Source organism: Somniosus microcephalus, chromosome 24 (genome assembly GCF_052327205.1).
Source record: "Somniosus microcephalus isolate GS21.2 chromosome 24, FLI_Smic_1.0, whole genome shotgun sequence".
Lineage (NCBI taxonomy): Eukaryota > Metazoa > Chordata > Chondrichthyes > Squaliformes > Somniosidae > Somniosus > Somniosus microcephalus.
Genome location: NC_141010.1, coordinates 11,420,646 through 11,445,226, shown reverse-complemented (window position 1 = coordinate 11,445,226; position 24,581 = coordinate 11,420,646). Strand labels below are relative to the sequence as shown.

The 24,581-nt window shown below is 48.1% G+C and overlaps 1 protein-coding gene across 1 annotated transcript in view; it reads left to right on the top strand.

The window, feature by feature from the left end:
• LOC147101045 (plexin domain-containing protein 1-like) overlaps positions 1-24,581 on the top strand; it is a 292,861-nt gene that overhangs the window by 107,555 nt on the left and 160,725 nt on the right. The window contains exons 3-4 of the mRNA XM_085966214.1: positions 15,343-15,486; positions 17,574-17,643. Of these exons, the coding sequence (XP_085822340.1) occupies positions 15,343-15,486; positions 17,574-17,643 (214 nt within the window). The remainder of the gene's footprint in view (positions 1-15,342; positions 15,487-17,573; positions 17,644-24,581) is intronic.

Below are 24,581 nucleotides of genomic sequence, written 5' to 3'. Positions count from 1 at the left end.
CTAGATTAAATTTCTCCCCACAATCATTTCTCATCCTGTAATCCCAACATAAAGGATTTTATTTCACTTCTTAAGAGAGACAGGCATATCCTCATTTGAAATGATGGTAGTTTGATCCTCAGCCAATGTTGAGTCACTTGGTCTCACTGGTCGTAACCCTTAACTCTCACTGGTTGAGGAGATACACAGTTGGTCCCATCTCAGTGCCTCTTGACTAGGGAAGGATTCCAGCTGTCAATTGTGATCCAATGATCCCTTGCTGGGACGTTGCCTGCATGGTCATCCAGTGAGGGCAGGCTTGTGCTCTGTTCTGATAACATACCTGTGGGGTTGGACAGGTTCATGTGAAAAATGACCACTTGCTTTGACTAAACCTCACTCCAGTACAAATCCCATTTTGTGATGCGTTCATTCTTTATGCTAGGGGCCTGCCTGAGTAAGACAGCACAATCAGTGCAAGGTGTTGTATTTGGCTACAGTTTTGTCTGGTGGACTTCCCCACACGAGGAAATGGATTGAAGTGGCCCGCATTCCACTTAGGAGCATTAGCTTTCACGTTGGACAAGAGAGACAGTACTTCTATTTGCCTGTGTTGGATTCCAACCAAGGTCCCCAAGACAAAAGAACAGTGTTCTGCCATGCTGTGTGTGGTCCTTCATCGGATGTTTTCCCCTCTGCGCTGAATTCAAGCTGAAGCCTTGAGCTCCAAAATTCTGCGGGGCTGCACCCCAGCATAAGTGCATCAGGGCATCAGGGAAGCAACTGTGTCCCGGTAATGACCCGCAAACGAACTGCTGATTTATGTAGTGATTTATGAATGCACTGAAACATTCCTACATCAAGGTAACACTCTATATATAAAACAAAAATGAAATTGAATTGTTCAGTCTATGAAAGCGAAGGATAATGAGTTCCTCGTCTTGGCTATGCTGCTGGTTGAGGGAGGGTTTTTTTTTACTCACTTATGTGATGTGGGCATCGCTGGCAAGGCCAGCATTTATTGCCCATCCCTAATTGCCCTTATAAAGGTGGTGGTAAGCCGCCTTCTTGAATCGCTGCAGTCCGTGCGGTGAAGGTACTCCCACAGTGCTGTTAGGAAGTTCCAGGATTTTGACCCAGCGACGATGAAGGATCGACGATATACTTCTAAGTCAGGATGGTTTGTGACCTGGAGGGAAACCTGGAGGTGGTGGTGTTTCCATGTGAGTGCTGCCTTTGTCCTTCTAGTTGGAAGAGGTCACGGGTTTGGGAGGTGCTGCCGAAGAAGCCTTGGCGAATTGCTGCAGTGCATCTTGTTGATGGTACACACTGCAGCCACGGTGCGCCGGTGGTGGAGGGAGTGAATGTTTAAGGTGGTGGGTGGGGTGCCAATCAAATGGGCTGCTTTGTCCTGGATGGCGTTGAACTTCTTGGGTGTTGTTGGAGCTGCACTCATCCAGGCAAGTGGAGAGTATTCCATCACACTCCTTACTTGGGGTAAGGGCACAGAGCAGAGGTTGGGCACTTTACCAGGGAGAAAGGGAAGATCAGAGGGTGAGTAACCTCAGGCTACAGCCCGGCTTCCAATTGTAAATCTCCCATATTACAACAGTGACTGCACTTCAAAAGTACTTCATGGGCTGTAAAGTGCTTCGGGATGTCCTGAGGTTGTGAAAGGCGCTATACAAATGCAAATTCTTCCTTTCTTTAAATCATCATTGACTAATAGGTAGTCACAGGCTCTCATCATTAGGGAGGCCGAAGGAAAGGGATGAAAATCAAATGAAGATTGTTTGGTTTAATGGAATTTTAAAGCACAGAAGGAGACCATTCAGCCCATCGCACCTGTGCTGCCTCAAAGTGCTGTCCACTCTGTCCCTTACCCTTTCCCCGTACTCTTCAATCTTTCCTTTCCAAATGTTTACCGACTTTTTTTTATCAAAAGCCATTACGGAGCTTGCTTCCACCACAGTTTCTGGTAGGGCATTCCGTGTCGTGACAATCCTCTTGGGTAAAAAAAAAATATCTCCCAACCTCACCTTCTCCCAACCAGTGCAGGCAATTGTCTCCCAAGCCTCTGCCCATCCGGCTTGGAAGCAACATGAATTGATATTCCCCTTCCAGCTCATCCCATTCATGGAAGCATCGTGGCTCTTATTGGCACTTTGTTTCAGACAGGGATACAATTTACACCAGGAATACTGGGAATGTAGGAGCACAGGCGACTTGGGAAACTCAGTGGGCCTGACTTCAAAGTCAACCCAGATCAATTGGATAGATATCTCCTCTGACTATTGGCCGTCAAGGGTCCTAAGTGGAATGAGTTTCGACAGTCGGAACCCAATTTGTCCTTAGCACAAATCCCCAGTACAAACCTTCCCATTCTTCTGCACTTACTCAAGAGCCACAGGATATGCAGGCACTAGTACCAATCAAACGGCTTCATCTTGCATTGTTTGTCATGTACAAACTTGAGGCAGAAAACTTTAAAATAAGCTGTTAATTTCAGTTACAGGTGTATTTATTTAGTGTTAATAAGAACATAAGAATTAGGAGCAGGAGTCGGCCATTCGGCCCTTGGAGCCTGCTCCACCATTCAATAAGATCATGGCTGATCTTCTACCCCAACTCCACTTTCCCACCTTCTCCCCATATCTCTTGATTCCCTTATTGTCTAAAAATGTATCAATCTCAATCTTGAATATACTCATCGACTGAGCAGCCACAGCCCTCTGGGGTAGAGAATTCCAAAGATTCTGAGTGAGCTTCCGGCACAGACTCGATGGGTCGACTGGCCCCCTTCTCTGCCGTAAATTTCTATGATTCTATGATGAAATTTCTCCTCATCTCAGTCCTAAATGGCCAACCCCTTATCCTGAGATTATGACCCCTAGCTCTAGATTCTCCAGTCAAAGGGAATCAGGGGAAAAACTCTCCACTGGCTGGCGTCATATCTAGCACAAATGAAGATGGTTGTGGTTGTTCGAGGTCAATCATCTCAGCCCCAGGACACCGCAATCGGAGTTCCTCAGGGCAGTGTCCTCGGCCCTACAATCTTCAGCTGCTTCCCTCAACCATAAGGTCAGAAGTGGGGATGTTCACTGATTATTGCACGGTGTTCAGCGCCATTCACAACTCCTCAGATAATAAAGCAGTCCATGCCCGCAAGCAGCAAAACCTGGACAACATTCAGGCTTGGGCTGGTAAGTGGCAAAACATTCGCGCCACACAAGTGCCAGTCAATGACTATCTCCAACAAGCGAGAGTCTAAGCACCGCTACTTGAAATTCAACGGCATTACCATCACCGAATCCCCCACCATTGACCAGAAACTTAACTGGACCAGCCACATATGTACAGTGGCAACAAGAGCAGGTTAGAGGCTGTGTATTCTGTGCTGAGTGTCTCACCTCCTGACTCCCAAAGCCATCTACAAGGCACAAGTCAGGAATGTGATGGAATACTCTCCACTTGCCTGGATGAGTGCAGCTCCAACACTCAAGAAGCTCAACACCATCCAGGACAAAGCAGCCCGCTTGATTGGCACCCCATCCACCACCTTAAACATTCACTCCCTCCACCACCGGCGCACCGTGGCTGCAGTGTGTACCATCTACAAGATGCACTGCAGCAACTCGCCAAGGCATCTTCAGCAGCACCTCCCAAACCCACTACCTCTACCACCTAGAAGGACAAGGGCAGCAGGTGCAGGGGGAGACCACCACCTCCAAGCTCCCCTCCAAGTCACGCACCATCCTGACTTGGAAATATATCGACCGTTCCTTCATCATCGCTGGGTCAAAATCCTGGAACTCCCTCCCTAACAGCACTGTGGGAGCACCTTCACCACACGGACAGCAGCGGTTCAAGAAGGCGGCTCACCACCACCTTCTCAAGGGGCAATTAGGGATGGGCAGAAAATGCTGGCCTTGCCAGCGACGCCTACATCCCATGAACAAATTTTTTTTAAAGCGAGGGGAACCAGCCTCTCGGCATCTACCCTGCCAGGCCCTCTAAAAATGTTATACCTCTCCAAGGAAGTTAGATAGAACAAATTAACTACTAAAATGTAGCTTCCCAAAACTTTTTTTTACTTTACTCTAAAGAACTTTTTTGGGACATGCCCGGTTGTTGTTCAATGTGAAGCTTTGGTTTCTTCAATATTGGTTGCAGTTACATTTTGAGACCAGGCAGATGTTCCCCAGTGTGAAAGCATTAACTGGCTTAATTTAACAACTATTCTCACTGCACTCGTGGGCTTGCCAATGTTTGAAAATAAAACAGACAGTCTGGTTGCATTGACGCTAACATTTACTTAATTAAAAGAAAATATTCGGGCTGCAATTTGCTGGAGCGGATTATCTAACGGTTAGTTAGACTTTTTCCTGCACCCTTCAGCTCCAAAATGCTTTTGCTCGGGAAGTGCGAGCTGATAACAGGCTGATAGCGAGGGCAACAGGACATCTGGGATAACAACATAAAATGCTGGAAACACTCAGCGGGTCAGGCAGCATCGAGCAGAGAGAAACAGAGTCAACGTTTTGGGTCGATGACCCTTCGTCAGAACTTCATCAGGACATCTGGGACCTTGGTGAACGACGGGACCAACAGTGTATCTCCTTAACCAGTGGGATTTAAGGACTGAGAGAGTGGTGAACCTGTGGAATTCTCTACCACAGAAGGCAGTTGAGGCCAATTAAATGTATTCAAGAAGGAGTTAGATATATTACTTAAGGCTAAAGGGATCAAGGGATACGGGGAGAAAGCAGGGACAGGGTATTGAATTTGGATGATCAGCCATGATCTCATTGAATGGTGGAGCAGGCTCAAGGGGCCGAATGGCCTACTCCTGCCCCTATCTTCTATGTTTCTATGTTTCTATGAGAGTAAACAGAGGGAGGACGAAGAAGAAGGGTGAATTAGAGTGGGTGACATTTAATGCCAAATCATGTACAGAAAGAGAAGTAAAAAGAGGGAAAGAAAGATTGGAGTGAGAGAGAGCGAAAAAAGAGACAGAAAGGAATAGTAAGAAAATAAATTAAAAATCAAAAATGTAACATTTTAAACGACTCCAACAACAATTCACTACCTGAAGGAATGAGACTCCACAGTTTAAATTGTTCACTTTCTGGGCCAGGGGGGTTGACTGGCATTAACAATTATCACATAGTTAAAAAGATACTTACGTTGGTAATTGCAAGGTTAACTTTCTGCAGCGAGTTTAATGGGTAATTAATGTACAAATCCAGCAAGCTCTTAAAAGTAACGGGGAGGTGGGGGGCGAGATGCTGTTTGTGCAAGGCAAATGGCGGAGCGGCGTATATCGACCAGCAAGTTCTAGAGATTTGCAACTCACGGCGTATCTCTTAATCGCCCTGAACTTGCTGGCCAAGTTGCAAATTATAGTTGGATTCTAAAAGGGTTAAGCACTGCCTTTCACTACAGCACAGCTGACACTGTTTTCCGGTTCATATGGAACTTCTGTCTGTAATCCAAGAAACCCGCAGATGCATTTTCCCCAAGGGTGCCCTGATGTCACTATAGGGGCTGGGACTCTTCGGGACTGGGAAGAGGGCAAATTACATACTATCTCTGAAAACAAAAGTGGTAAGTTATACTCTTTAAAAAGTTAGGACGTTCTGGAGGCTCTGGTAAACTTTGTGCAACATTGACCTCGACCGTACACGCTATTTTGAGAACCGAGCAAAAGTGAGAAACATTTTAACACGAAACATCCGCCGACAAGAATTTATTCTTAAGCATTCTTGAAATAATTTTTGGCTCACCGGAGAGCTGAGCTTCAACAGTTAAACTATGTAAATGGACCCAGTATTCGTTCACTATCGACCGAGAAAATCGGGGAAGTCATCAAAAGGTTAGCGGTGAAGGGACGCACTGGCTGGCGATACTTTGCTTTGGGTCTGCCAAAGCTAGGAGTTCATTGGCCCGGCCGAGCTCAGCTTTTTTTTCCGGCAGGGATTAGGGCTGTGCTTCTCATCACATTCCTCAATCCCTTCTGGCTTTCTCCAAAATTGTCAAACCTGCTGCGTTCCTGATGATCCAAGCTTTTGTTGGAGGGCGCAGCCAGTAACGGTCCTGTATTATTTGGCTCCTGAACAGTCCCGACCCTAAAACAATCTCGAGACGACCAGTGTCGAATGGTCCACCCTCCTTCCAAACGCTACCCCAACTCCCCTGCGCCCAATGGCACATGGATTTCTAGGAATGGGGGCGGGGACAGAGGGTGCTGGAACATGCTCCTTGGAAAAGGTTGAATTCTATGATTAAAAACGGTTAATTTTGATTAATTTTAGGAACTTTTGTATCTTCACAACTTGATAGATTTTTTAGGCTAAAAACCTAGGAAAAATAAGTGCCATTTGGTCGGGAAATTGGTTTAGACCTATTTCAGGCCTGAAACAGGCGACACGCTCGGAGTGCGCTCCAGAATCCGGAGGCCCAAAGCTCATCCGAAATCCTGCCTCGGGCCCCATCGGCATATTTCAGGCGCGCAGTGGATGCTAATCGGACGTCCAGAGGTCACTCGTTGGTTCAGAGAGGACCAATTTAGGCCGGTTGCGGCACTGGCAGCGGCCCTCGAGTTGGTCCTGGTGGAGGCAAATGGGGGTGTTGTGGGGTGGGGGGGGGTGGTGGTCTGCAATCGCAGGCTGGCAGCAGTGCTGTGGAGAGCCGGGAGGAGCACTCCTGCTTTGGGTTGCCATTCCTCCCCGGATCAGTCGGGAATCTTCCGGAATCCCCGATTTATCTCCCAGGCGCCAACCCGAGAGAATAGTTCTTTGTATGGATGGTTAGCAGCTGCGTGGGGTTTCATTCATGCGAATCGGAGTTTAATGAGCCGGTCACGGACAGCCTGTCCGGAAGGCCGATTGTCTCATTGCCTCCACTCCATTCACCATAGACCCTGGAGGCTGAGGTCCACTGCCAGTACAGCCCCCATGACTTTTAGCAAGTGTAGGTTGGAGCTTTTCAGAAATAATTATGGAGTTTTGTACCTGCCACAACACCCCCTGATACCATAGAATCATAGAATGGTTACAGCACGGAAGCAGGCCATTCGGCCTGTCGAGCCCATGCCAGCTCTCAGATAGTCCCACTCCCCCACCCTTTCCCCGTAGCCATGCAATTTTTTTCCCTTCAAATACTTATCGAACTCCCTTTTGAAAGATAAGATTGAGTCTGCCTCCACCACACTTTCAGGCAGTGCATTCACACTTAACCACTCACTGCGTAAAAAGGTTTTTGCTTACGTCACCTTTGGTTCTTTTGCCAATCACCTTAAATCTGTCTCCTCTGGTTCTCGACCCTCCTGCCAATGGGAACAGTTTCTCTCTATCTACTCTGTCTAGACCCCACCTGATTTTGAACTCCTCTATCAAATCTCTCAATCTTCTCTGCTCCAAGGAGAACAACCCCAGCTTCTCTAGTCTATCAACGTAACTGAAGTCCCTCATTCCTGGAATCATTCTCGTAAATCTTTTCTGCACCTTCTCTAAGGCCTTCACATCCTTCCTAAAGTGTGTGGCCCAGAATTGGACACAATATTCCAGTTGGGGCCGAACCAGTGTTTTATACAGGTTCATCGTAAGTTCCACACTTTTGTACTCTACACCTCTGTTCATGAAGCCCAGGATCCCATAAGCCTTTTTAACTGCTTTCTCAACCTGCCCTGCCACCTTCAACGACTTGTGCACATATACCCCAGGTCTCTCTGTTCATGCACCCCCTTTAGGATTGTACCATTTAGCTTATATGTCCTCTCCCCATTTTTTCTACCAAAATGTATCACTTCAGACTTTTCTGCATTAAATCTAATCTGCCACGTGTCCGCCCATTCCACCAGCCTGTCTATGTCTTCCTGAAGTCTATCACGCTTCTCCTCACTGTTCACTATACTTTCAAGTTTTGTGTCACCTGCAAATTTTGAAATTGTGCCCTTTACCCCCATGTCCAAGTCATTAATATATATCAAGACAAGAAGAGCAGTGGTCCGAGAACCGATCCCTGGGGAACAACCGTTCACCACGACTCTCTGTTTCCTGTCACTTAGCCAATTTCGTATCCATGCTGCCACTGTCCCTTTTATTCCATGGGCTTCAACTTTGTTGGCAAACCTATTATGTGGCACTTTGTCGAATGCCTTTTGGAAATCCATGTACACTATGTCAACTGCATTACCCTCATCAACCCTCTTTGTTACCTCATCAAAAAAACTTGATCAAGTTGGTTAAGCACGATTTGCCTTTAACAAATCCATGCTGGCTTTCCTTAATTAATCCACACATATCCAAGTGACTGTTAATTTTGTCCCTGATTACTGTTTCTAAAAGCTTCCCCACTACCGAGGTTAAACTGACTGGCCTGTAGTTGCTGGGTTTATCTTTACACCTTTTTTTTGAACAATGGTGAACGTTTGCAATTCTCCAGTCCTCTGGCACCACCCCCGTATCTAAGGAGGATTGTAATATTATGGCCAGTACCTCCACGATTTACGTCCTCAATTCCCTCAGCATCCTAGGATGCATCCCATCCGCTCCTGGTGATTTATCTACTTTAAGTACAGCCAGTCTTTCCAATACCTTTTCTTTATCAATTTTTATCCTATCAAGTGTCTCCACTACCTGCTCCTTTACTATGTCTATGGCAGCATCTTCTTCCTTGGTGAAGACAGATGCAAAGTACTCGGCCATACCCTCTACCTCCATGCATAGGTCTCCTTTTTGGTCCCGAATCAGCCTCACCACTCCTCTTTCTATCCTTTTACTATTTATGTGTCTATAGAAGACTTTCGGATTACCTTTTATGTTGGCTGCCATTCTATTCTCATACCCTCTCTTTGCCCCTCTTATTTTCTTTTTCACTTCTCCTCTGACCTTTCTATATATAACCTGATTCTCAGATGTATTTGCAACCTGACATCTGTCATACGCACTCTTTTTCTGCTTCATCATACTCTCTATCTCTTTCGTCATCCAGGGAGCCCTGACTTTAGTTGCCCTGCCTTTTCCCCTAATGGGAATGTACCTCAACTGTACCTGAACTATTTCCTCTTTAAAGGCAGCCCAATGTTCCATTACAGTTTTTTCTGCCAATCTTTGATTCCAGTTTACCCGGGCCAGATCCGTTCTCATCCCACTGAAATTGGCTTTCCCCCAGTTAAACATTTTTACTCCAGATGTTCCCTGTCCTTTTCCATAGCTAATCTAAACATTATGATACTATGATCACTGTTCCCTAAATGTTCACCTACTGACACTTGCTCCACTTGACCTACCTCATTCCCCAGAACCAGATCCAGCAATGCCTCCTCCCTCGTCGGGCCAGAAACATACTGATCAAGAAAGTTCTCCTGAACACACTTCATAAATTCTTCCCCTTCTCTGCCCTTAGCACTATTACGATCCCAGTCTATATTAGGATAGTTGAAGTCCTCCATTATCACTGCTCTATAGTTCTTGCACCTTTCTGTAATTTCTCTGCAAATTTGCTCCTCCATGTCTTTACCACTATTTGGTGGTCTATAGAATACACCTAGTAGTGTAATGGCACCTCTATTATTTTTTAACTCTAGTCATGTATGTTCTGTCCTTGACTCCTCCAGGACATCCTCCATCTCCAGCACTGTAACATTCTCCTAGACCAATACTGCCACCCCACCTCCTATCTTTCCTTCCCTATTGTGGTAAACCACTGTTGTTATTGTTGTTGTTACACACTGTTGTACCTATGCATGCCTCAACATGTCTCGGCTGGCTCCACCCACACAGGCCCAGGTATAAAGGTGATTGACCTGCAGCCCCCTGCCTTCTTGGAACCCAGTCAACCACGAGAGGCATGCTCTGTTCTTTGCTAATAAAAGCCTTTAGTTACTCTCTTAACTCTCAGGGCTAGATTTTCAGTTGCTTGCGCCAGCAGTTAGCGCCTTAAGAGAAGTGATTTTCGGGCGCTATGTGTGTAGCGCCCGGGCGCAGCGCAGTTTGCGCCCCGCCCCAAATTAAGTTGCCCGTTAGCGCCGGCGCAAAGTTTAGCGGCCGCCCGGATGCGCGCGCAGAAAATGACGTCGCATCCTCGTGCAACGCCCTTTGGCCGCCCCGAATCCAAACTTCAGTCGGACCGCCCCATTGTGCGGCTGGCGTCCAGAGCGTTTGTAAAATGGAACGCAACACACCCTGGGGAGCGCAAATTAAAGGGCACTCCTCCTGCACTATAAACGGCAGTCTGCATGTGCTGTGTGGAAGGATCCAGTGTGTTGTTGTGAACGGTGTATTTATGTTTCCGGCCACCACCACCACCACCTCCTCCTCCTCCTCCTCCTCCTCCTCCTCCTCCTCCTCCTCCTCCTCCTCTTCTTTTCCCCCCCAGACTCTGCCTTTGAAAAACAACACATGCACCCTTCCCCTTTAAGAGCTCACTGGCACCAGAGTGTCTGCCGTGCGCTGCGCCCAAGCTCGGGTGTTGCGCTCTGCACCGCCGGCTTAGCGCCTAAAGATAGTAGTGGAACGCCTCTTTTAGCGCTCCACCAACCTCTTAGGGCGAAGCCACTGAATTTCCGGCAACAGGGCGCTACTTTGGGGCGGGCGCTAACTTCGGGCGGGCGCTAAGGTTAGCGCCCCAAAACTGTCTATACTGAAAATCTAGCCCTCAGTCTTTTATGAGTAATTGATAGTGCATCACCTATCTTTTCTGAGCACCTTATAACCAGGAATATTTAATACCCAATCCTGCCCTTTTTTGAGCCAGGTCTCAGTTATTGCCACAACATCATATTCCCATGTGGCTATTTGTGCCTGCAGCTCACTTACCTTGTTTACTACGCTTCGTGCGTTCACGTACATACACCGTAAACCCATCTTAGACCATCCTCTATTTTCTTTCTTAGTTTGACCCCACCTATCACCTTACCATTTCTTACTTTAGTGCTCTCTGCCTCTCCCAATCCTTTGAGCACTTTATTTCCCTTTTCTAATGTTGCATCCTGGTGCCCATCCCCCTGCCAAATTAGTTTAAGCCCTCTCCAGCAACACTAGCAAATCTCCCCGCGAGGATATTGGTTCCGGCCCTGTTGAGGTGCAACCCGTCCGGCCTGTACAGGTCCCATCTCCCCGAGAACTGGTCCCAATGTCCCAAGAATCTGAAGCCCTCGCTCCTGCACCATCTCTCCAGCCATGGATTCATCTGTTCTATCCTCCTATTTCTATACTCACTCACGCATGGCACCGGGAGTAATCCAGAGATTACTGCCTTTGAGGTACTGTTTTTTAATCTCTTTCTTAGTTCCCTAAAATCTGCCTGCACGACCTCATCCCTCTTTCTACCTATGTCGTTGGTACCAATATGGACCACGATCTCTGGCTGTTCACCATCCCCCCTCAGAATGTTCTGCAGCCGCTCAGAGACATCCTTAACCCTGGCACCAGGGAGGCAACATACCACCCTGGAGTCATGTCTGCGACCGCAGAAACGCCTGTCTGTTCCCCTAACTATCGAATCCCCCACCACTACTGCTCCCCCACTCTCCTTCCGCCCCTTCTTTTCACACATTTATCTATTGTTATATTAATTCGTTTATCTAGTTACGTTAAAGAGAATAAAACACTAATACTCACCCACCAATCACCTACCTACAGTCCTGTGACGTCACTCCTTGCTTTTGCTGTTCTTTTGGAATTCAGCGACCCCGCGCTCTTTATCCTGCACTGTCCTCGGGCCCCGCGCTCTCTATCCTGTGCTGTCCTCGGGCCCCGCGCTCTTTATCCTGCACTGTCCTCGGGCCCCGCGCTCTTTATCCTGCACTGTCCTCGGGCCCCGTGCTCTTAATCCTGTGCTGTCCTCGGGCCCCGCGCTCTTTATCCTGCACTGTCCCCGGGCCCCGCGCTCTTTATCCTGCGCTGTCCTCGGGCCCCGCGCTCTTTATCCTGCACTGTCCTCGGGCCCCGCGCTCTTTATCCTGCACTGTCCTCGGGCCCCGCGCTCTTTATCCTGCACTGTCCTCGGGCCCCGCGCTCTTTATCCTGCACTGTCCTCGGGCCCCGCGCTCTTTATCCTGCACTGTCCTCGGGCCCCGCGCTCTTTATCCTGCACAGTCCTCGGGCCCCGCGCTCTTTATCCTGCACTGTCCTCGGGCCCCGTGCTCTTTATCCTGCGCTGTCCTCGGGCCCCGCGCTCTTTATCCTGCGCTGTCCTCGGGCCCCGCGCTCTTTATCCTGCGCTGTCCTCGGGCCCCGCGCTCTTTATCCTGCGCTGTCCTCGGGCCCCGCGCTCTTTATCCTGCGCTGTCCTCGGGCCCCGCGCTCTTTATCCTGCGCTGTCCTCGGGCCCCGCGCTCTTTATCCTGCGCTGTCCTCGGGCCCCGCGCTCTTTATCCTGTGCTGCCGCCTCTGCTACCGAGTCTTTTCAGTTCAAAGAACCGTGAAGTGAATAAAGAAAACTCTTCCAGTAGCAGGAAGTAGCACACAGCCACTCATAGAAACATAGAAGATAGGAGCAGGAGTAGGCCATTCGGCCCCTCGAGCCTGCTCCGCCATTCAATGAGATCATGGCTGATCATCCAAACTCAGTACTCTGTCCCTGCTTTCTCCCCATATCCCTTGATCCCTTTAGCCTCAAGAAATATATCCAACTCCTTCTTGAATATATTTAATGAATTGGCCTCAACTGCCTTCTGTGGTAGAGAATTCCACAGGTTCACCACTCTCTGGGTGAAGAAATTCCTCCTCATTTCTGTCCTAAATGGCTTACCCCTTATCCTTAGACTGTGACCCCTGGTTCTGGACTCCCCCACCATCGGGAACATCCTTCCTGCATCTAGTCTGTCTAGTCCTGTTAGAATTTTATAAGTTTCAATGAGATCCCCTCTCATTCTTCTAAACTCTAGCGAATATAAACACAATAGAAACATAGAACCATAGAAGATAGGAGCAGGAGTAGGCCATTCGGCCCTTCGAGCCTGCTCCGCCATTCAATGAGATCATGGCTGATCATCCAAATTCAGTACCCTGTCCCTGCCTTCTCCCCATATCCCTTGATCCCTTTAGCCTTAAGAAATATATCCAACTCTTTTTTGAATATATTTAATGAACTGGCCTCCACCGCCCTCTGTGGCAGAGAATTCCACAGGTTCACCACTCTCTGGGTGAAGAAATTCCTCCTCATTTCAGTCCTAAATGTCTTACCCCTTATTCTTAGACTATGACCCCTGGTTCTGGACTCCCGGCCATCATAAACATCCTTCCTGCATCTAGTCTGTCCAGGCCTGACAGAATTTTATAAGTTTCGATGAGATCCCCTCTCAATCTTCTAAACTCCAGTGAGTATAAGCCCAATCGACACAATCTCTCCTCATACGTCATTCCTGCCATCCCAGGTATCAGCCTGGTGAATCTTCGCTGCACTCCTTCCATGGCAAGAACGTCCTTCCTCAGGTAAGGCGACCAAAACTGCACACAGTACTCAAGGTGCGGTCTCACCGAGGCCCTGTACAACTGTAGCAAGACATCCTTGTTCCTGTACTCGAACCCTCTTGCTACGAAGGCCAACATACCATTTGCCTTCTTAACCGCCTGCTGCACCTGCATACTTACCTTCAGCGACTGGTGCACAAGAACACCCAGGTCTCTTTGCACTTCCCCTTCTCCCAATCTATTGCCATTCAAATAATAATCTGCCTTCTTGTTTTTGCCACCAAAGTGGATAACCTCACATTTATCCACATTATAGTGCATTTGCCATGTTTCTGCGACCCAATCTCTCCTCATACGTCATTCCTGTCATCCCAGGTATCAGTCTGGTGAATCTTCGCTGCACTCCCTCCATGGCAAGAACATCCCTCCTCAGATAAGGCGACCAAAACTGCACACAATACTCAAGATGTGGTCTCACCAAGGCCCTGTACAACTCAAACTTCAAAAACCTGTCAGGTCCGAATGGTTGGTGATGATCCCTTTAAATAGTGTTGCTGGAGCCAGCTTCCTGCTGTTGAATGGCACCTGAACCTGTTGTTGCTTTCTCCAGCCGTTAAGTTCAATGGCCAAAATGAAGTTGGGAGATTGGGCATCAAGTGAGCGTTGCACACTCACTGACGTCATGATCTCCATGATTGCGTTCTCCCTAGCGATCGAGTTTACCAGCAGTGCTACCAGCAAGACAGATATGGCATGCGGCACTGGAACTGCCATCAGCTGGCGGTAGAGCTCTGTATGGTGTTTTAATGCCATCTCATGGCACTAATGTGTGACGCTAAACACACAAATTTCTCCCCCCATGTGCCTACTTGCTGACATTAGTCCTTCCAAAGTCTAGACAGGTGTATGTTGAGTGGGAGTGCCCTAGTGCAGTGTTGGTGAATGGGGAGATGTTTCTGTGGCGTGACATGCAGAACACAAGGAGGAGTCAGCTGGAAGCTTCATGGGAGTTTTGGAATAAAGTCAATAAACAGGAGTCAATTGGAGAAGATCTCCAAGATATTGAAACAAAGCTGGTGAGATGATGAATAAAGAAAAAAAGACTTACATTTATAGAGCGCCTTTCACGACCTCAGGACATCCCAAAGCGCTTTACAGCCAATGAAATGCTTTTGAAGTGTAGTCACTGTTGTAGGAACCATGGTAGCCAATTTGCACACAGCAATGTTGTACAAACAGCAATGTGATAATGACCAGATAATATGTTTTTTTTTTTGCGATGTTGATTGAGGGATAAATATTGGCCAGGACACTGGAGAATAACTCCCCTGCTTTTCTTCAAAATAGTGCCATGGGATCTTTCCCATCCACCTGAGAGAGCAGACGGGGCCTCGGGGTTTAACATCTCATCCGAAAGACGGCAACCTCCGACAGTGCAGCACTCCCTCAGTACTGCACTGGAGTGTCAGCCTAGATTTTTGTGCTCAAGTCTCTGGAGTGGGACCATGAACCCACAACCTCCTTGAGATAATAAAGACTCACTACGCACTTGGTTGAACATAAAGCAAGGCTTTAATCGACTTGTAACAAAACATGGAGGTCTAGTTAGTAGTCACTAGCTTCCTGTTTCCAGATTGTCTCTGGCCAAGTTGGGCACACGCCCGAGTATTTATACTCCTCGGACGGCACCCTCAGCTGGCCGTCCAGTAGTACTTCCTGAGTTCCTTCTTGTAGAAGTTGCGATTTATCACACTCCTGACTCAAAGGCGAGAGGTGCGACCAACTGAGCTACGGCAGACACAAGGATGAAAAGTGGGATTATCTTTAAAAAAAAATCATGGCAATCAGCAGTCAGCAAGTGTTGGAGCCACGGGCATGGAACAGTTCAGGTTGTTTCCAGCAGCGTTGGACTTTTTTGGCTGTAACTGGTATTATTTTGTTTCAGGAAGACCACCATAACTACTATGTGTCCAGAAGCTACGGGCCAAATGACTCCAAAACGAAGGAGCTCTGGGTCGACTTCACAAAGGTGGACAAGAGCAAAGTGAGGGTCCACGGAATTCTCTCAAACACACACCGACAAGCTTCAGTAAGCTTCTAATTTTTTTTTCTAATTTTGAGAATAATTCCTTGGAGTGTGCTTAATCTTTCACTCCCAACCCTACAGCTCAGCCCAATGCGTTGTATGTGAATTTTACTCTAGTATTGTCCATCACAAGGATTATTTGGCACAGGTGAGCTAATGGCTTGTAACTAAAGCCAATGGCACGGATTGACATGAATATGTACCTTGGTGTAAGAGTGTTCAATGTTGAAGTCTATTTAACCAGTCATTATTCATTGCTTACCTACCCAGACACTGTTTTTAAAATTGAGAAACTTATGTGAAGATCCAAATCTAATAGTCAAGGACACCAAAAACATTGAAAAAAAGCAGGAGAGAAGATGAGATAAATCAGGAAGTAATGTTTAAGTGGGGCCAAGCTTGGGAGACCAGGGGGGAAAAATTGGGTATCGCCCATTTTGGGGTGCTAATATCGGCTGGGCGCAAAGTTTAGCACCCGGCGCTAATTATCGCCTCCGACTGCAAAATTCACCTGTATCGCCCCTGGAGGTGACTTGAGCACTAAATCAGGCGCGACACACCTCTCTTAAGGCGCTAACGTCGGGGAGCGAGGCGCTACCTCAGAACGCTACCGAAGCTCAGGTGATGTCAGTTACCATGGAAGCCAGACAGACTGGCACCGTCCAGTTCTTAAAGGGGAGGGGCCATCTTGCTGGCCAGCCACACCCTGCTCATTGCAGCCTTGAATCTCGGCCTGGAGAGACCTCGAAAGCAATTGTGTTGGAAGCACTAATGGATAGGCCCAGGGAAAGAGCTTGGTGCTTAGGAACCTCAAAAGTGGTGCTGAGGGCCAAAACTCCTTCAGACAGTGTTAAATCTCTCCAGACATCTCTCTCCCTCTCAACCTGCGCGTACCAAAAATTTTGCCGACAAGAAAAGGCACGAAGCGCCCGCCTTTAAATAACGCTTCCCCAGTCCCTTCCCGACTTGAAAACGTTCCCCTCTACCTGTCGTTCCTAGCGGCAGGCGCTAAAGCAGGGGGCGCGACTCAATATCCAGTCCGGGGCGCTACCGGGGCGTTGCACACTTGACTGACGTCACGATCTGCGGGCGCAGGAGATCGTGGCGGTAGTGTTTAGTGCCGCCACAAAACGACTGGTCAATTTTGCGAGCGGCACTAAAATCGCCGCGCTCGGACGCTAAGTTCCCAGCGTCCCGTTAGTGTCCCCCCCCCCCGCCGAGGTGCTAACGGGAGGTGCTAACCCACTGAATTTTTGCCCCCAATGTTCCACAGTACGCAAAATGGGGTCTGACCAATAGCTGGTACAGCAAACAATACCACCTCATTTCATTTTGTACGCTCTTCCCCTGCTAATGCAACCAAGCACCTTATTTGCCTTTTTATTGTCCTTTGGCATGGTATGTGCCGGTAAGGTTGGCAGCCCTGGTTGGACATAACCCTGGAGGTTTCATCACATGACCTCCTGCCTCCAACCGCACCACGCCCGCACTCTTGTCATTGGTCGCCCGACATGTCCTTGCTCGCAGTGCCCCGCCTTCCCGCGCCAAGTGGAAAGCGAATGGACTCTTCATGACCCGAGTGGCTGATTCTTGACTGTCAGTCAAAGAGCCTGTTTTCCCACATCCAATATTTTTATAGCTGGTAAAATTTGTTAAAAACAAACCCCACAGTTTCGTAGCGCCGATGTGATTTTTCTCTGCCGGGGTTTGCTCGCGGCTGTGTCCCGGAGATTGCTCTTTAATTCCTGGAGACTCCAGGGCAATCCCGGAGGGTTGGCGAGTTCCAACCCTATGCACCAGGTCAGCAGTGGTGATTGGACCTGTTGGTGGCGGCGGTGTGAAGGATGTGATCAGTCGAGGCTCTCTTTGTGTGTTGCATTTGGTAAGGGTTCTAATTCTGGGGCCTGACCGCCAACCCCCCCCCCTCCGCCAACCCCCCACTCCTCGTTTGGAGCTGTAGAGTTTTCAGTCCATTGAGACCCTGCGGTTTAAGAGTTTTGAGTATCTTTAAAGTTGAGCCGCTTTGCCTTTTTAATGCTGTGCACAGACTCTCTGTTTATTCTGCTTGTCATTTTCATTCTTTCCCACAGAGAGTGATTCTGTCTTTCGATTTCCCTTTCTATGGCCATTATTTGCGCCAGATCACCATAGCAACAGGAGGTAAGTGGCTTTGTGCTGCAGACATGAAGTGAATTTGTCACAATTTAGTTCCTTATGAGGTGTTAGAATTTCTCTGTCAGGTACAGGGCTGGAGTTGAGTTTAATCTCCCCAAATAATAGCTGGGTTATTGAGTGCTGGTCTGCCATGTAAACAAAGGCTGCATTCTGCTTCAGCGCAATTACAATGGGAGCCACTCATCGACCTCTGCCCAAAATAGGGTGGACCTATTGCTGGAGGTTTCATTACATGGGTCGGCCATTTAAGGCCGAGATGAGGAGGAATTTCTTCACTCGGAGGGTTGTGAATCTTTGGAATTCTCCGCCCCAGAGGGCTGCGAATGCTGAGTCTTTGAGTATATTCACGGCTGAGATAGATAGATTTTTGGACTCTAAGGGAATCAAGGGATGTGGGGATCGGGCGGGAAAGTGGAGTTGAGGTCGATGATTAGCCATGATCTTATTGAATGGTGGAGCGGGCTCGAGGGGCCATGTGGCGGAGCAGGCTCGAGGGGCCGTGTGGCGGAGCAGGCTCGAGGGGCCGTGTGGCGGAGCAGGCTCGAGGGGCCGTGTGGCGGAGCAGGCTCGAGGAACCGTGTGGCCTACTCCTGCTCTTATTTCTTATGTTCTTATGACCACCCACCTCCAACCACCCCAGCCAGCTGACAAGCCTTTATTTCCCAATCTCCAAAATGAAAATTAAAAAAGCAACGCATCATTTTTCTAATGCTCCTTTGATTTTTCTCCTGGGGTTGCTTGCAGCCGTGTCCAGGAGGTTATTCCTTAATTCCTTGAGACTCCAGGACGATGTCCTGATGGGTTGGCAACCCCTAACCCGAAAGGTGAGCAAAGTCGGCGGTTCAGCTTGAAGCTTATGTTGGGAGGCCCAAGCCAATTTCGGGCTCGAGCCTCATTTAAATGCCGACAGTGAATTGCGGGCACCAAATGGGCATTACTACAGCCCTCCCCCCCCCCCCCCCACCCGTCACCAGCTCTCCCCCCGCGCACCACCACCCCCCTCCGCCCCCACCACCAACCACCGGTTGTGGGAGGGTGTGAGGTAAGTAAAAGGGGGTAGAATTTCCGCTCTTTTACTGCAGTTGTACCAGTGCAAAAATCCGGGCGCACTCAGCCGAACCAGTGCAAAAAGATCGAGGAATTTTAAACGCAAGTCACGTCACGCCCAAAAAAAACACCTGCGCTCGGGATTTCCGTGATCTTTAGTGCTGGTTCAAGAGTCAATTCGCCCGGATCAGGCCCTGCCCACAAAACTAGCCACGTCCCCCAGGTCGCCGTTGCAAGATTGCGCTGGCCTGGGGGGAAGGCTTTTCAAATTGCGCTCGTTTTCTGAGGCGCACAGGCACGAGTCGGCACGCTTTAAATGTTTTTTTTCATTATCAAAAATATTTTCATTTACTGACGAGTGTAGACCAATCAGACGAGTAAATGGTTCAGTATAGTTTCCTTTAAGTCATTTTCAATGATTTTAAATCAGGTGAAGGATTCGACGGTCTATTTGTGATAAACCCATTTTCAGCTCTACTCAAGGAATATGTTTTAATGGAAAAAAAAACAATTTTGTTTTATTGCACTGCCTGATTGCGCTGGTTCATGGAAGATTTTACAGTTGTGATTATGCCAATAATTTATAGTGGAAATTTGAACCGGTGCAATTTCAAGCACACTTTAGGCGCATTTTCCCGATTGCGGCCAAAGCAGAAACTCTCACCCCACGATTTTTAAAGTAATCTTTCTAGCTGGAACTAAAACGCATAGCAACGGTAAGAGAGCTAGAAAAACAAAACTAATGTTTTTTTAAATAATTGGTTTTTTGACCCACCATCACAGTGTACAAACTGAAAATAATTCAAACCAGCAAGACAGAAATTTCTCTGGACATGTTAGAGACCAGGGGTTAAAATCTTAGTTAGTTTTAAGTTGGTTAGGATCCCGGTTAAGCAACGCCTCGATTAAAAAAAATTCTCATCCTCGTTTTCAAATCCCTCCATGGCCTCCCTATCTCTGTAATCTCCTCCAGCCCTACAACCCTCTGGGATCTTGGCACTCCGCAATTTCTGACCTCTTGTGCATCCCTGATTATAATCGCTTCACCATTGGTGGCCGTGCCTTCAGCTGCCCAGGCCCTAAGCTCTGGAATTCCCTCCCTAAACCTCTCCACCTCTCTTTCCTCCTTTAAGAAGCTCCGTAAAACCTGTCTGTAAGACCATCTGCCCTAATATCTCCTTATGTGGCTCGGTGTCAAATTTTGTTTGGTAACACTCCTGTGAAGTGCCTTGGGATGTTTTACTACGTTAAAGGCGCTATATAAATGCAAGTTGTTGTTGTTGTTTAGTTCACACGCCTGTGAATGGGCCATGCTGGAATTGTACCTGAAGACATGTATGTGTCGGGGCGGGGGGGAGAAAATGAAAGAAAGACTTACATTTCTACAGCGCCTTTCACGGCTACCAGAAGCCCCAAAGTGCTTTACAGCCAATGAAGTACTTGACATGAATCAGTCATTCATGAAAGAAAGACTTATGAAATAATACTGAGCGGCCTAGGGGTGGCGCTGTTCAGGGAGAGTAAAAATACTCGGGCACGGGCCCAGCTTGCGCAGGACATTCTTAACAGGAACTAGTGAAGGACACAACTAGACCTCCATGTTGTAAAACAGTTGATTAAAGCTTTGTTTAACGCTTAGACCAAGTGCCTAGTAGTTTTCTTACGTCAGTACTTTTGAAGTGTTGTAATATAGGAAATTACATTAGAAAATTAGAAATTAATGTAGAGAATTACCACAGAAGTTGTTTGAGTGTAATGCCTCCACCTTGTACCAAAGACAAACATCCAGCCAAGCACCTACATGTATCTCTCCGAACAACAGCTTCTACAGATCAATAATGTCTCGGAGCCCAGAGCTGTGGGTATAAATTGGTTTCAGAGCTACACAATAAACACTTAAAAATGCATTATTAACAGTAAATCCTGCATTCAACAATGTGTTTCTCATTCATCATTGTTGAATGCAGTGGCCAATATATATTCAGTTTTTACAATAGCAAAATACTGTGGATGCTGGAAATCTGAAATAACAACAGAAAACGCTGGAAAAACTCAGCAGGCCAGGCAGAATCCGTGGAGCGAGAAACAGAGTTAACGTTTCAGGTCTGGGACGCTTCATCAGAACTGTTCTGATGAAGGGTCCCAGACCTGAAACGTTAACTCTGTTTCTCTCTCCACGGATGCTGCCTGGCCTGCTGAGTTTTTCCAGCGTTTTCTGTTGTTATTTTATATTCAGTTTTTATTATACTTACTGATGCATTTTATTCTGACACCAAAGACTTGGGGACTCTAGGACTAGGGGGCATAGTCTAAAGATTAGAGCCTGGCCTTTCAGAAGTGAAGTTAGTAAACACTTCTACACACAAAGGGGGGTAGAAGTTTGTAACTCTCTTCCTGAAATGCCAATTGATGCTGGGTCAATTGTTAATTTTAAGTCTGAGATTGATAGATTTTTGTTTACCAAAGGTACTAAGGGATATGGGGCAAAGGCGGGTTAGGTCACAGATCAGCCATGATCTCATTGAATGACGGAACAAGCGCGAGGGGCTGAATGGCCTCCTCCTGTTCCTATATGTTCCTATGTCTTGTTATTGTTATGCTTTGAAGTTGTTTCAAATTTACTGTCTGATTTGATCTCTGTTGCTGTTGAGGACTTAAGTGAAGATCCGAGTCCACCCCGAGTTCAAGATAACGTCAAGTTGAAACGAGTAGAAAGGAAAAAAAAAGACTTGCACTTCTATAGCGCCTTTCACGACCACCGGACGTCTCAAAGCGTTTTACAGCCAATGAAGTATTTTTTTGAAGTGTAGACACTGTTGTTGAGCAGGAGAGAAAAGATAATCCTAGAAGTACAAGATAGGTGACAGCAAGATTGTTTTTTAAAAGGCTATTGATTGTAGGAGGCAGGGAAGGGTGAAGGAGGTAAGGAGCTCCATCATTTTGATATGCAGAACAAGAATGAACTGGAGTAGGAGATGGTGTGATGAGTCCTGATTTCAACACAGTGGAGATGCAAAAAAAAGTAGCACCTCGGCCGATATGTCTGCAGCTCAGGAGGAAAGTTCAGAGGGCCAATGGTCTTGGTAATATCGATCAAGACAGGAAAGATTGCAGAAAGGGTAGTTGGAGACCAGAGGTGAGAGAATCAAGTATCAAGACAGCAAGCTGGTTTTCTTCCCGAGCAGGAGTGAGGGAAAGATAGTAGAGGAGTCTTCACCGACATTACTTGGAAAGAGATCGACTCACCACATGGTAGACTACCAAGCCATGCCAAACCAAGATGGTTGCAGATTCTATCTTCAGTCTATAATGTGTTAGTTGATCTCAACCATTGCAGTGATCGAATCATAGACTCTTACAGCACAGATGGAAGCCATTCGGCCCGTCGTGCCTGTGTCGGCTCTTTGAAAGAGCTCTCCGATTTAGTCCCACTCCCCAGCTTTTTCCCCATAGCCCTGCAAGTTAGTCCTCTTCAAGTACATGTACAATTGCCCTTTGAAAGTTCCTATGGACTCTGATTCTACCCCCCTTTCAGATAGTGCATTCCAGATTTTAGCAACCCTCTGTGTGAAAAAAATTCTCATTTCCCCTTCTAGTTCTTTTGTCAATTATTTTAAATCTACGACCTCTGGTTACTGACCCGCTTGCCAGAGGGAACAGGTTCTCCCTACTTGCTCTATCAAAACCCCGCACTATATGATGTGGCCTCAGAATTCTTAGGCTAGGGAAAGGGAAAACTGTCAGGATTCCCAATGCTCCTCATTACGCAGAGGCCCCTGAACGAACCTATAGGCACGCGCGCCTTGGACAAGGTCACGAGGGGCTCCTGTAGCTGAATAACCTGCCAATGTTCACTGTCTATCCTCGCGTGTGATGAATGGGCACGTGAACATTTAATTGAGAGTTGCCAGTAACTCTGAAGTTGTATCCCAGCGAGAGTTGGAGAGGCAGTGAATAAACAGGGGAGGGGAGAGGGGTGGTGGGGACGGTGGCGGGGCAGGGGGGGTGGTAGGGGTGGGGTAGGAAAGTGTTAAATTCTCCCAGTGCTTTTTTTTTAGTGTCAATTTTACACTACCCGGTGGCATTTTATTTCACACAGGCTGATGCCAGAGTGAGCTCACCCCCTGCCGTGTGTTCACTATCCCCTCTGACCTTCCACTCTCTGACCCTGAACGATCAGTCCTCAGCAAAGGCCTGAGCTTCATCCCCTTACGCCCCCACCTCAATGAATTTCGAGCTCGGCACGATGCTGAGCTCTTTTTCCGCCGCCTTCGTCTCCGTGCCCACTTCTTTGGCCAGGAGTCCTCCCCCCGCACAACTGACCCTTTCTCCCGCTTGCAGAATTCCCATTCTACCTGGACCCCTCCCCCTGGCCTCTTACCCTCTCTAGATCTTTTCATCGCTAACTGCCGCCGTGACATCGGCCGTCTCCATTTCTCTGCTCCCCTCACTCACTCCAACCTACCTCCCTCTGAACTTGCAGCACTCCATTCTCTTAGATCCAACCCTGACATTGTCATTAAACCCGCTGACAAGGGTGGTGCTGTTGTTGTTTGGCGTACTGACCTCTACCTAGCGGAAGCTGAACGCCAACTCTCCGACACCTGCTCCTACCTCCACCTGGACCATGACCCCACTACCGAACATCAAACCACCGTTTCCAAGACTGTCACTGACCTCATCTCCTCTGGAGATCTTCCCCCCGCTGCCACCAACCTCATAGTTCCCCAACCCCGCACAGCCCGCTTCTACCTCCTTCCCAAGATCCACAAACAGGACTGCCCTGGTAGACCCATCGTTTCAGCCTGTTCTTGCCCTACGGAACTTATCTCTTCCTATCTTGACTCTATCTTTTCTCCCCTTGTCCAGTCTCTTCCCACCTACATCCGCGACTCTTCGGATGCCCTCCGCCACTTTAACAGTTTCCAGTTTCCTGGCCCCAACCGCTTCCTTTTCACCATGGACGTACAATCCCTCTACACCTCCATCCCCCACCCGGATGGCCTGAGGGCACTCCGCTTCTTCCTCGAACAGAGGCCCGACCAGTCCCCATCCACCACGACCCTCCTCCGCCTGGCTGAACTTGTTCTCACATTGAACAACTTCTCCTTTAACTCCACTCATTTCCTCCAAATCAAAGGTGTTGCCATGGGTACCCGCATGGGTCCTAGCTATGCCTGCCTTTTCGTGGGCTATGTGGAACAATCTTTGTTCCAGTCCTACTCGGGTCCCCTCCCTCACCTCTTTTTCCGATACATTGATGACTGTATCGGTGCCGTTTCCTGCTCTCGCCCCGAACTTGACAATTTCATTCACTTTGCCTCCAATTTCCACCCTTCCCTCACCTTCACATGGTCCATCTCTGACTCTTCCCTTCCCTTCCTCGACTTCTCCGTCTCCATCTCTGGGGATAGGTTATCGACCAATATTTACTACAAGCCCACTGACTCCCACAGCTACCTGGACTACACTTCCTCCCACCCCGCTTCCTGTAAGGACTCTATTCCATTCTCCCAGTTTCTCCGCCTCCGCCGTATCTGCTCCGACGATGCCACCTTCCACACCAGTGCTTCAGACATGTCTTCCTTTTTCCGCAACCGAGGATTCCCCTCTACCGTGGTTGACACTGCCCTCGACCGTGTCAGTTCCATCTCCCGCACCTCTGCCCTCACCCCTGCCCCTCCCTCCCGGAACCACGATAGGGTTCCCCTTGTCCTCACCTTTCACCCCACCAGCCTCCACATTCAACGGATCATCCTCCGGCATTTCCGCTACCTCCAAAGTGATCCCACCACCAAACGTATCTTCCCCTCCCCTCCCCTTTCAGCATTCCGCAGGGACCGCTCTCTCCGAGACACCCTAGTCCACTCCTCTAT